This window comes from Dipodomys spectabilis, unplaced genomic scaffold, assembly GCF_019054845.1.
Source record: "Dipodomys spectabilis isolate Male_0828 unplaced genomic scaffold, ASM1905484v1 ptg000141l, whole genome shotgun sequence".
NCBI lineage: Eukaryota > Metazoa > Chordata > Mammalia > Rodentia > Heteromyidae > Dipodomys > Dipodomys spectabilis.
This window is the reverse complement of record NW_024870818.1, coordinates 2,842,134-2,855,990: the sequence shown is the minus strand read 5'-3', so window position 1 is coordinate 2,855,990 and position 13,857 is coordinate 2,842,134. Positions and strand designations below refer to the sequence as shown.

General features: G+C 35.4%; 1 protein-coding gene across 3 annotated transcripts in view; it reads left to right on the top strand.

Annotated features, from left to right (window-relative positions):
* Aftph (aftiphilin) overlaps positions 1-13,857 on the top strand; it is a 69,821-nt gene that overhangs the window by 44,853 nt on the left and 11,111 nt on the right. For 2 of the 3 annotated variants that reach the window (XM_042691141.1, XM_042691142.1), the window contains exons 3-8: positions 948-1,099; positions 3,386-3,512; positions 4,611-4,667; positions 6,548-6,670; positions 11,531-11,591; positions 13,134-13,217. In XM_042691141.1, the coding sequence (XP_042547075.1) occupies positions 948-1,099; positions 3,386-3,512; positions 4,611-4,667; positions 6,548-6,670; positions 11,531-11,591; positions 13,134-13,217 (604 nt within the window). The remainder of the gene's footprint in view (positions 1-947; positions 1,100-3,385; positions 3,513-4,610; positions 4,668-6,547; positions 6,671-11,530; positions 11,592-13,133; positions 13,218-13,857) is intronic. The other variant, XM_042691143.1, reaches the window with a different exon arrangement.

The following is a 13,857-nucleotide window of genomic DNA, read 5'->3' as shown; positions in this document are numbered from 1 at the left end:
ACAATTTGTATTCCTAGTTATTATTTAAATAGTACATTGGGCTGTGTTCAAGAATATTGCATATGTATCTGAAATACAGTTCAGAAAATGGAAAAAAATGTTTCTGTAGGTTGCACATAAACAGTGAACTTGGTGATACAAAAAAAAGTTATAAAACAAGTTTAAAATAATAAAGTACTCCAAAATGAGTTTTTTCTCTATGAAAATACTCTAGGGAATGAATCTGAAGGCTTTTCTTAGAGGAAAGGTTTCTATTTTAAAATACACATACACATGTAACAAAGAAAATACAGAAGGTAATGAAGATTGCCAAAATGATAAATTACCTACTGAATTTCTTATCAGTAAAAAAAAAAAAAGATATATTCTTTCCTACTCTGATTTTACACTATTAGCAACTGAGATATTTCAAAAAGGATCTTACAATTCAAGTGTTTATCTTCAAGGAAAAGTTCTAATCAGCTGTGATACCATCCAATCTCACCATTCCTCTACCTCTAGATTTACTCTAATACATGAGTAGTAGAATATGAATACTGTCTGGATTTTTTTGTTTGATTTTTTTACTTAGTATTGGGAAGATTATTCAAACATTGAAGTTACTTTCTTACTATATAATACAGTGGTAATTTCATTTTGGAAGAAGTAAGATAATGTGTATAAAGTACCAGATAGGATTTCTTGGAATGCAGCTACCTCTATTTGTTCCCTATTCTATTTGCACCATTTTTAAAAAAGCATTCAGTGAGGAGTTACAGTCCTTTCATTTAGTTTTTTTTATACCTGAGGGGAGGTTTCCCTCACTCTCTTACTGGATAGCGTGTGTGTGTGTGTGTGTGTGTGTGTGTGTGTGTGTGTGTGTGTGTGTGTGTGTGTTCATGATAAAATTATCACATGATTAAAACTAGAGAAATGAAAATAAACTTTTGTGTGGTGTTTTGATGCAGTCAGCTTTGTTAAACCGTCTGGAGCGAATTTTCGAAGCATGTTTTCCTTCCATATCTGTCCCTGATGCTGAAGAGGAAGTTATTTCCCTGAAGCACTTGCTGGAAACAAGCACCTTGCCAGTAAAAACAAGAGAGGCCTTAGCTGAAAGTGGGTGAGTAGTAGTTCTAGGATAACATGTGGTTATGTTAATTTCAATTGTTCTAATTTAGAAGGTTACCATGCAGCATTAAAGTTCTAATTCATTACTATGTTGAAGTTTAATCCTGTTACACTGTAAGACAATGAAAAAACTCCTTTGCCTTTGAGGTTGCTTTGTTTATTTATTACAATATGGGGTTTGTACTCAGGATTTTGTGTTCTAAGCACAAACTTTACGACTTAAACCACACCTCTCAGCCCTTGAACTGTTTCTTTTGATGTTGCTAAATCAGTGTTCTACTCAATGTTACATATTTTGACTTCCAAGTATTATAAATGAGGGGTTTTTGCTACAGGGCCTCATCGGTATCTAAAACTAGTCTCTTTTGCAATCCTCCTACTTTAGCCACCCAAATACAAGGATTACAGGCATGCACCTTTATTACTGACTTAAATGAGAATTAGGTTTTACCTATACTAGTTCTTTTCATCTTTCCAGTATATTTGCATCCTCATTTTTTGTTGATTTTTCTTAGTTTTTCCTCTTTATAATCATATAACTACTGCTCATATTGTTCACCAACTCCTTGTTTGCTTTATAAAACTTTTCCTGGACTTGACATAGGTTGATCATTCTTAATCCAAAACCTGAAATCCAAAACTTTCTGAGGAAATAATGTGACTAAACAATAATACATACCATAAAATAGAAAATAGAAAATACTAATAATAGGAGCCAAATAATAGAAACAAGTTACCAAGAACTATGGCGCTTATAGCTAAAATACTTATGGTGCATCAACCCAATACCACACAGGTATTGAAGTGGTCATGGTAGGTTGAATACTATTGAAATAGATTATTTGTAACTGTGAAAATAGAACAATGAAACCTGTTGAAATTATTTGGGGACGGGTACTAGGGAAAATGGTGTATGAAATTGATTGGAATACATTGTGATAAACATATGGAAAAGTAACAATGAAAAATTTGCCTATATAACAAATGTAAACTAAAAGTAGTAGTAGTAGTAGTAGTAGTAGTAGTCATGGTAGACTCCTAATCCATAGCAGATATGTTGCAAGATCTTCGTATTTTGAATAGTACTAAGTCCTGTTGTGTTTTTGTTGGGGGGAGGAGGTGATGGGGTTTTTTTTAATTTTAATTTTTATTTTTTGTGAACATACTGTACAGAGGGGTTACAATTGCATGGGCAAGATAATGAGTACATTTCTTATAAAGCATTGCAGCCTCCTCCTTTGTTTACCCTTCACATCCCTTGCCAGCCGCCCCCCCACCCAATCCCCCCCACACACACCAAAGTTGTAAAGTTCGTTTTTGACATGACAACTTGTACTTCTCATAGTTGCATCAGGTCCACCTGTATCCTTAAACGACTTGTTTTTCCCCATCTCCTCCACAAATTATACCGACATCAAATATAGTGAAAGCAGGAGTGGGTGATGGGTTTTGGGTTGTTTTTCTTTTTTCCTTTTTCACTATTTATCTAACCTATGATAAAACTCCAGTTTATAAATCAAGCATGCTAAGAGATTGTAACCAATAACTAGTAAAACTAATGTAACAGTTGTAGGTTGTATGATTGCTCTCTCTCAAAATACTGAATGGTTCTCACCATCTGTAGTGATGTTAGATGAGCATGGCATGAGGGAAATGGCCAGAACAAGCATCCAGTTACAACTTAGGAATTATTACTAGAATTTCTCTTTTAGTAGTTTCAGACCATAGTTGGCCAGAGGCAAGGGAAGCTATATGCAAAGTCAGTCTACAGATTGGCACATGTAGACTAGGAAATGCTTGAAGCTTAGAACCTGAAAAAGAGTATAAGATTAGATACATACTTTAATATATACTTTATGTGTATATTATATATACATGCATATATATGTGTGTGTATATCTATCTATCTTATCTATCTAAAATCATAGTTATTCAGGAAGCTAAGATCTGAGGATTGAGGTTCAGAGCCAGCCTGGGCGGACATATGAGACTCTTATCTCCATTTAACTAGCAAAAAGGTAGAAAAGGAGGTATTACTCAAGGGTAGAGCTTCAGCCTTGAATGAAAAAGCTGTCCTCTAGAGATATGAGGCCACACATTGAAGTTCCAGTACCAGCACCAAAAAAAAAAAAATCAACACAGATAATGAGCTTTTGTTATTTCAAATGAGCACACTTACATTAGACCCAAGATTAATTGGCATGTATATGTCCTATTCATATTGAAATTAGAATTCATAGTGAAAGCTCTTGAGTAACTTTCATCCTGGTCTTTTCAGAGAACTGCTGGATGTTTGGACGGAGCTACAGGATATCCATGATGCACATGGCTTGAAATACCAGTGGGGTGGTTCCCACAGCAACAAGAAGCTTTTGTGTTCCTTGGGAATAGATACGAGAAACATTGTGAGTTTGTTAGTACATTTAATCAACGTATATATGTTTAAATTTTGTTAATTTCTGTTCATGCTATGATGATCTAGTTCTCCAGAAAATGTAATATTAGCTAAAATGTTCATTTAGTTTAAATATGTTGATGTCTAAACAGAAATCTACTTAAATGTTTCTCTAAGTAATGTTTCTTTTTTTTTTTTTTAAAGGTAGTTAGTTATAAGTTGGGCACCAGGGGCTCATGCCTGTAATGTTAGCTACTTAGGAGGCTGAGGTTTAAGGATTATGGTGTAAAGCCAGTATAAGCAGGAAAGTCCATGAGATAGTTATATCCAATTAATCATCAAAAATCTGAGCCAGGCAACAGTGGCTCACGCCTGTAATTCTAGCTAATCAGGAAACTGAGATCTGAGGATCAAAGTTCAAAGCCAGCCTAGGCAGGAAAGTCCATGAGACTCTTACCTACAATTAACCAAGAGTGGTGCTGTAGCTCAAGTGGTAGAGTGCTCACCCTGAGGTGAAGAACTGAGGGACAGTGCCCCGGCCCAGAGTTCAGGCCCCACAACCAACCAAAATAGTCATCAAAAATCTGGAAGTGAGTCAGGCAACCGTGGCTCACACTTGTAATCCTAGCTACTCAGGAGGCTGAGATCTGAGGATTGTAGTTCAAAGCCAGTCTGGGCAGGAAAGTCCCTAAGAGTCTTTATCTCCAATAAACCACCAGAAACCTGGAAGTGGTGCTGTGGCTCGAGTGGTAGAGTGCTCACCCTGAGCTAAAGAGCTGAGGGATAGCGCCCAGGCCCAGAGTTCAAGCCCCATGACCAGTTAAAAAAAAGTCTGGAAGTAGAAATATGGCCCAAGTGGTAGAACACTAGCCTTGAGAAAAAAAAGTCAGGGACAGTGTCCAGGTCCTAAATTCAGCCCCCAGGAATAGCACAAAAACAAAAAGGTAGTCGTTTTAGCCACTTTTATAAGAGGAAAAATTTAAGAGCATATAACTCCATATGAGAAGTTTAAAATATTTATTAGTCATAGTGTAATAAATAATACAAAATACATTATATGACAGATCATTCTGTAAATACTTGTTCTTTCTCTCCAACACGTGTGTAGCTCTTCACGGGCAATAAGAAGCAGCCAGTAATAGTGCCCATGTATGCAGCAGGATTGGTGAGTATACAAGTGTCTAAATACAATGTATTTATCATTTATCCTGTAAAATCATCTTGTATAATATGAAATGGAAATATATTTTAAAAGGGTAGTCAGTGTTGTAATTTGAAGGATATATTTTATGTATAATTTGCTTTTTGATCTCATAAATCTAAATATTAATCTCAGGACATTTTTATATCCTATTAAGTATAGATACTGTATTTTATATTCAAAATTATTTTTACCTTGGTAATGTTGGCACTTACAACTCTTTGTAAAAACACATTTTTGAAGGACTCATTCTTTTCTAAACTTCTCAAAAAAGATTCTGAAGGCTGGGTAATGGTGGCTCATGCCTATAATCCTAGCTACTCAGGAGGCTGAGATGTGAGGATCGTGGTTCAAAGCCAGCTCAGGCAGGAAAGTCTGTGAGACTTATCTCAGATTAGTCACAGAAAAAGCCAGAAGTAGTTCTGCGTTTGAAGTGGTAGGGCAGAGGAGCTCAGAGGCAGCACCCAAGCCCAGAGATTGAGCCCTGGTACAGGCAAAAAAAAAGAAAGAAAGAAATGAAAGTATCAGATTCTCTAAAAATACTTGTTTTAGTACACGTATTAAATAGTATAATATTGAAGATGCAGATGTATAAAAGCTTGGAAATGCCAAATTATAGTAAATGAAAATGATCCAGGATTCATAATTAATGCTTTGTTTTTCCATTAATAATTTAAATGAGTTAATTTTTTTAATATATGCCCATCCTGGAAAGCTAAGACATTTTCATTCTGTTCTTTATCAAGACTTGGTTATATTTTAAAGTTTGATGTTTATGTGTCTTCATGTTTCATTAAGTTGTTTGTTGGAAAATAAAAAATTTAATTATACCTAAATTTTTCTCTTGGTGCATCTTATACATGAGATGTTCAGTAATCTTTTCATTTCTTCTAGAGAAATAATAGTACTCAAAATGATCATTTAATTCTTGGTTCTCAGGCTTTTTTTTTCTTTTTTTCTTTTTTCCAGTTTATACAGTACTGTGATTTGAACTCTGGAAGTATGTGCTTACTAGACTGATTAGGCTCTACCACTCAAACCTTGCCTTCAGCAGATTTCTGGATACTACCCCTAGACCATATTCAGGATGGTTGGGGTAGAGCTTGAAAGTTTACACATCTGACAACTTCTTGGGTACTGCAGAGATTCTGATAGGGGATCACAATTTGAGAGCCTTGGGTATAAGTGATCATTCAAATTAGGAATCTTTTATTCAGGCACTTGTGGCTCATGCCTGTAATCCTAGCTACTCAGGAGGCTGAGACCTGGAGGATCACAATTGATTCAGAGCCAACCTGAGCAGAAAGGTCTGCAAGACTCCATCTCCAGTTAACTAGCAAAATAACTGGAGACCTGACTCAGTAGGGATCGCTAGCCATGAGCTAGAAAGCTGAGTTGAAACTCTAGTACTGCCAAATACAAATAATAAAAATTTTAAAAGATTTGAAATTTTAGGCTGACATTAGTAATTACTAGTGTATTTTCTCCTTGATAAGGAACTGAAGGTCTGGCTCAAGTGGTAGAGTACCTGCCTACCAAGCACAAAGCTCTGATTTTAAACCCTAGTACTAAAAAAAAAAAAAAAAAAGTAAATAAATAAAAAATTAAATACTTTGGATTCTAAAGACATTGTGGAACAGATGGTTTTCTGATGCCAGTACAAGCATTTGAACTCAGGTCCTCACACTCTTTGTGAAACAGATTCTCTGTAAACAACATATAAGAATAGTTCCTTTTTGTCTTTAGCACTTTGCAAATGATTTTTTTTTCTTCTAGATTATCTTTTTATAAAGTTTATGGGTTGACTCCCCTCCTTCAAGTAATGACTAATATACCTTTTTCAGGGTATGTTAGAGCCCACCAAGGAACCATTGAAACCACTGTCAGCTGCAGAAAAAATTGCTTCCATTGGTCAGACAACCACCATGACACCAGAGATGAACACGTGTCCATCTGATCAGTTCCAGGTAAAAATACTTACATTTCCATAGATATGTTGGTGCATGTATGAACATGTCTGCACCTACTACTTTACTGTCCTTAATATTTAGCCTTTAGTTTTACATTTCTAAATTTTGATTTATAATGGGACATGATTTTGATTGTTCATCAACATCTCTTAGAATGTAGTAGACAAATTATCTGTAATTTTCAAAAACAAAGGTAGAATTTGCAAACAGGATAATGGTGATTAGATCCTTAAACCAGTCCAGGCCTTTGATCTTCAAGAGTTTCAAGTAGGTATCTTTAAAGTTTGAACATTATGTGATCTTAATTAGAAAAATCTGTAAGTACACACTGCATTTATACCAGCCTTTCATGACTCTTGTGGTTTTTCCTGAAATTCTATGAAGTTTTATAAATCAACAAAAGCTGTCTTACCTTTATCCTTTACCTTGTTTAGCCCACCATGTTTACTATTCAGTTCTCACTTGCTTTTGTGCTTGCACCAGAATATGAACTCATGTCTTTGAGCTCTTACTCAGCATTTTTTGCTCATCTGGTGCTCTACTACTTGAACCACACCTCCAGTCAAGCATTTCTCTGGTTAACTGAAGATGGAGTCTCCCAGATTTTTCTGCCCTGGCTGGCTTCAAAGCTCAGTCCTCCAGATCTTCAGAATAGCTAGGATTACAGGCATGAGCCATCAGCACCTGGTTCTCTCATTTTTTATCTGGGGAAAAATGGACTTTTTTTTTTTTTTTTTTGCTTACTTTTAGGGGGTAAATATTTTGAAGTGAAAATTACCATTTCCAAAATATGTTCTTCAATTATATCTGACATTTGAACAGCTTTTCTCCTAAAATATGTTCTGTTGCACACAAATCCCCAGGAATCACTACAGTAAGCTTCTAGGGTAAAATCTGGAAATATATCATGTCTTTATAATCACACTTGGAAATGCATATCACATTCCTCAAACTTACAGGTCACACAATCCTTTTAGCAGGGGAGTGGGGAATTACCTAACCCCTGCAGAATTAATGTTTCGAAAACATACTATAGAAAAGACGTAAAATGCAGGTCTTACCCTGTGGTTTATTCTTGAAGTCAGATTATTTCTGGTACAGAATTAGTGGGCAAGGGGGCCTGGTGAGTACAATGCCTGGATTTTTTGGTGATTGAGCAGCAAAAAATATGATTTGGACAAAACAACTCAGTAGGTAGAATCTGTCCTCGGTTACCTTCCGTATCCTGCCTTCTGCTATCAACTTCTCTCACAGGCCTGCCTTATCCAGGTAGATTCCAAAAGTATCTCTCCCACAGTGCATTTCTATTTCTCCCTTGATCAACATTCTTATTCCTACAATGTTATTTATTAGGAAATAGTAAGTACTTAGTACATTTATTGAAAATGGAGCTTTCATAATATACTTATTGTTTTGCTTGCTTCCTTAACTCTAGTTTTAGGCATGCTGTATATAATTTTCATTTTAATTTTTGGCCATGCAGTAATACTGTTCAATGCTGTTATTTTTCAAATCAAATAGTCATGGCCTATATAGTTAGAAGCTGAACAAATTGTGTCAGGAAAGACTTAGTACCTCATTTTTCTCCCTCTTCCCCCCTATAAAACATGTATTCTTAAACAGTGACTATCAAACTTAGCACAGTTGTTATAATTTCCATGATGACTATATACTTTTGGGGTCTGCCTATTCTATCCTAGTTTGGCTACCCAATGACTTGGCTTTGGTTTTTGGTTTTTTTTAATCACCAATTTGGGGTGGATTTGTCAATCTTGTGATCATTACATCTCTTACTAGGAAATTTGAAGACTTATTAGCCAGGCATGGTGATGCATGCTTATAATTTCAGTACTTAGAAAGCTAAAGGCAGATCATGAATTTAAGGTCAATGTAGGCTACTTAGCAAGTTCTGAGCCAGACTGGACTGTATAGCAAGATTCTGTCTAGGTAAATAAATAATTAAAAGCTTACTAATAACTTAATGAGCTGAACATCATGACACATATTGCAGTCCTAGAACTCAGGAGGCTGAGGCAAGGAGGCTTGGAGGCCAGCCTGGACTGTATATAGCAAGACCCTGTTTCCAAAACAATTGATATTTTTTTCTAAGCTACTGCTACCTGGTAAGATAGCTCAAGTATAATAATAGCTCATGTAATAAATAGCAGTGATATCTGTTGTTTATTTTATCTACTGAATTTCAAAAGCATACTATTACTCATGATGCCATTATTGATTCCCCTGCCAGTGCAATTAATACTCAACCACACTATTAACTGCAGTAGAGTTAACCTTGACTAGAGTTATCCAACTAGTCACTATAAGCAGCTTCCTTCCTTGAGCCACTTGATGGGACTACTTTAGTTGTGAATCAGGATTTTAATACTGGAAAAAAAATATGATTATCTGATACCATTCCTTGTTTTTTCAATAAGCAAACATATTTGGAAAGGCTATATGGTTACTCAAAATCATCAGTGGCATCTAGGCCTAGAAACCAAATCTCCCTTCTCCAGTTTCCCTGTTCTACTTTATGTTATGACTTTGTTTCCTTAGTGCTTTTGGTCTCTGTAGCAGTAATTATTCATAGTACATTGCTTAAAGCCATTGCCTGCTTAAAGCCATTGGCTTACTTCTTGTGAAATGTCATTAGGTTTTTATGTTTTGCTTAGGTGTTTTGTTTTCCATCTTCCTAACTTACCCAAAAGTGAAATAAGTTGAATTTAGTTAATCTTCTGCTTAAGCTGAAGATTAACTATGATTTCACCAGCATTATTTTTAACCTACTTGAAATAATTATAGATTCACAGGAAGTTACAAAGATAGTACAGAGATAGCCTATGTCCTTTTACCAGTGTCTCCCGTGGTTATATCTTACATAATTATAGTGTAACATAAAAACCAGGAAAAAGTATTGGCATAATATGTGTATTTCTATATCACTGTCACATGGGTAGTTTCATCTAAATTTGAGCAGTCAACAGCTGAGCAGTCTTCCATCTCTATCGTGAAGAATTGTAATAGTTGATACTCCCTCTTCCCTACTAGCTTAACCTCTGTACCCTTAATGCTAATGTTATACTTCCTGTATACATTCCTCAACCTCCAGGCATTTCTACTAAAGGTCAGTTTGATGTGTACAAAATGTTTCTATCATTGCTAACCCAGGTATCAACATGGTATTAATATAGGACAAGATGCTCCTGTCCTACAGAAAAGTTTCTTTACCAAAAAAAAAAAAAATAAAGTATAGATTTTTCATAATGCCTAATTTTTTTAAAAAAGCATAGTAGTAAGTAGTATCATTCAATAAAAAGGCAACTGAAGATTCTATTAATATGTAAGTTAACTGTCTTCAAAGCAAGAAAGACAAATAAAAATACCAATTTTTCCTCTTTTTTTTTTTTTGGTCAGTCGTTGGGCTTGAACTCTGGGCCTGGGTGCTGTCCCTGAGCTCTTCAGCTCAAGGCAAGTACTCTACCACTTGAGCCACAGCACCACTTCCAATTTTCTGGTGGTTTATTGGAGATAAGAATTTCATGGACTTTTCCTGCTCAGGCTGGCTTTGAACCATGATCCTCAGATCTCAGCCTCCTAAGTAGCTAGGATTACAGGCGTGAGCCACCAGCACCTGGCCTCTCATTCTATTCTTAAAATGTGACTGCTAATTTTTAAAATGTTTTCAAACTGCCTTCCATTTTATATTTAACCTTGTTTATCTTGGTATGTTTAGCAAACCTAGGTTAAATTAGTTTTGATAATTCTTTTTCATTATCTTAAAAATTCTTGGGTGATACTATACATAATCTCAGTACTTGGGAAACAAATGGTTTGTGAGTTCAAGTCCAGCCTGGGCTACATGGCAAGAATATGCCTCAGAAAAAAAAAAAATCTGATATCTGATTAAATAACTTCTAAGTCAGAGAACTTGATGAAATAAACATCTGGCAAAGTATTGTACACTCACCATCTCAGCACTTAGCAGACTGAGGCAAGAAGATAACAAGTTTGAGACTACCCTACAACATAGTGAGACTCTCTCCAAAAAAGGTAAAAGAATAATGAATTAAATTTCTGAAATCAGCATTTAAAAAAAATGTAGGCTCCATTTATATAGGCCCATAATTTCTTTTGAAATCAGAAAGTTGTGCCAGGTACCGATGGCTTACGTTTATAATCCTAGTTACTCAGGAAGCTGAGGACAGACCATTGTGGTTCAAAGGCAGTCCAAAAGACTCTAGCTCCAATTAACTGGCAGAGAGTTCTGCTGGAAGTGTGGCTCAAATGGGGAGGGGGGAGGGGCGGGGAGAGATTGGAAAGTTGTAAAGAACTAGAGACCTTGGACTTTGACCCTTGTCATTTTATATGTAGGAGAGGAACTAAATTAATTATACAAGATTATACAATTAATTACTTAGTAACACTAACAATTCAGCCTACTTTCAGTATGATACTTAATGGCGTTATATTTATGTTAAGAAATTTTAAATGACTAGTCCTTTAAAATAAATTTAATCACTAATTTTTAAAATACTTTTCTTGTAATCAACCTAATAGTTTAAATTGTGATTTGTGAATACATTGAAATTGTGACATAGAATAAGTCCATAAATTTGTTTGAAAATGTAATATAGTTCCACTTCTCAGATGAACTGTTCATAAATTTTGCAGTTTTAGTTTGTGGTAATACTTGCAAGTAACCTGAAGTTTTAAGTTATCCCAATTTTGTCTGTAGGTACTTCCTTGCCTAATATTAGGTCTTGCTATAATAGTTTTTTTGTTTGTTTTTTTTTTTTAAGGATTCTTTGTTGTTACACCTGTACTGATTAATTTTGATTTTTTGGTTTTCAACTCTAGGAGTCTCTACCCCCCGTCCAGTTTGACTGGAGTAGCAGCGGCCTTACTAACCCTTTAGATGGTACGTCTCTCCCTAGAGCCTCTAGCACCAGAGCTAGAGCTAAGAAAGCTACAAAGTTCAGACAAACTTCTCTCTGCTGATTTCCCTTTTTGTTTGAACATAACTTCTTATTCTTACCTCTTTGGAAATTCAGGCTTTCTTTCTGAATAGTAACTGTTGCTATTATCAACAGTATCAATGTCCAAATATAATTAGTATTAGCAAAGTAAAGTTTTAATTTCTTTATCTTAAAGCAGAAATAAGCCTGTTTTTTTTCTCAATATCTAGATAGTTTAAATGATATTTTAGCTAGAACAAATTTATGTCAATTTTTTTCTGTAGTTTTACTTTATGGTGTTTTAGGGGATTTTGTTTTGTTTTGTTGTGGATGCAAAGTCTTGTGGCTACAGGCTGCTTCAAAGCACAATTATTTAACCAAAAACATTGTGCAGACAAATCCATATTTGACTCAAAGTAGTTTTCAGACTTAATAATATTTTATAGAGCACTTACATGCAAATGGAAACTGAATGATTTTCTTGATCCCTTTTTAAAACTTATCTCCAGATTCTAGTAAGGCAGTTCCAGAGATCACTGATGTTGCTTGTGGCTTTAATTGAAAATTCTGAAAAAGGAGTAACTTGTTCTAGTAATACGGGGTCTTTACCACACAATGCTAGTTGCTACTGGTTACACCATGAGTTTCCAGTGGACCCTGAGATATAGTTACTTCTACTCCTGTGCTACTTAAATTATTTAGTCATTGTCTAGAATACCTGTCATCATCATCTCAGTGGCAATTATCATTACCATTGTCTAAAACACTGAGTTTTGTCTTATAGATGGGGTCCTAGGATATCTGGAAAGCATCCAATTGAATAACATAGCGCTGAAGGAAAGCCTGGATGCACCTTTTGATGTTGTCTGGTGTCTTCAGTCAAATCATAGTGCTTTTTATTAACAACCAACTTCTTTAAAACTGTATACTATTTCTGGTTACTGTTGCAGAGTTAAAGGGGAACAGTACAGCTTGTGCATCAGGGTAGGGCAGTTATGGCACTCCTTATGTTATAAAAATAAAACTAAGTTGATGTATTGGTGCATGTCCTAAAACTGACAGCTGTGTTGTTGCTTTTAATCATTAATTAGGAACCAACATTACTAACATGAAAGATTTATTTGGGCATGTACAGTGATCTAATGTTGGGTTGAGATTAAAGTATTGTTTCCCTTTAACGGGTACGCTTTCCCCGTGGTCTTTCTGGTATGGCTTTCAGTTTTGAGAGAACTGAACTAACCAAAACTTTTCTGAGTGTTATATTCTTTACATTGTACATGAGAAAATGTACATTGAATTAAATTGTTACTTTAGAAATGTCCTTAGTGGTGAAAAACTAATACTGTACACATTGTTTTAATGTTGATTTTTTTTAAGATGTGTAATGATTACTAATTATAACCTGCATGTTCAAGTGTGTGTCTTACCCCTTTTTACACATAACCCCTCCTCCCTTGGCTTCCCTTCTGTGTGGCTGCCTACCAACACGGTCACTGAATTTCAAGCTAGTGGAGGTTCCACTCTTCTGAACCTTGATTTCTTTGGGCCCGTGGATGACAGTAGCTCTAGCAGCAGCACCACAATCCCAGGTCAGCAGAGTGTTAAAACCACAATTCTAATTGATTTACTAAAAGCATGACCACAACACGACTTTCCTATAAACAAGGAAACAAGTAGATTGGATATTCTATGTCTTTTTAATACTTTTTCATTTACCTGTTCTTTTCTAGTATCTGACCACAACAAATAACTTTGGTAAAATATATCTTTTTAAAAAAACCTTCTCAGTGTAGTACTCAAAGCTGACAGTAATTTCTAGTATTATACAGACCTGATATCATAAAAACAGGGCAAGTTTTTTTCACCCCTTCAGAATAGAAAATTACTTTTACATGCTTCTTTTTAAGGGCATAGTCTCTAAAAACCATTAGGAAAAGTACAAGATTAGAAATATAAGAATATTTTAGTAGTCAGCCATGGTGTCTCACGGTGTAATCCTACCTACTCAGGAAGCTAAAGTCTGAGGATCAGGTTCAAAAGCCAGCCTAGGCAGGAAAGTCCATGAGACTGATCTCCAGTTGACTACCAAAAAAAGCTGGAAGTGGATCTGGCTCAAGTGGTAAAGTGCTAGACATGAGTAGAAAAGCTCAAGGACAGTGCCCAGGACCTGAGTTCAAGCCCCAAGACCAAAACAACAATGACGAAAAGTAGTATACAACAAAGATTTTA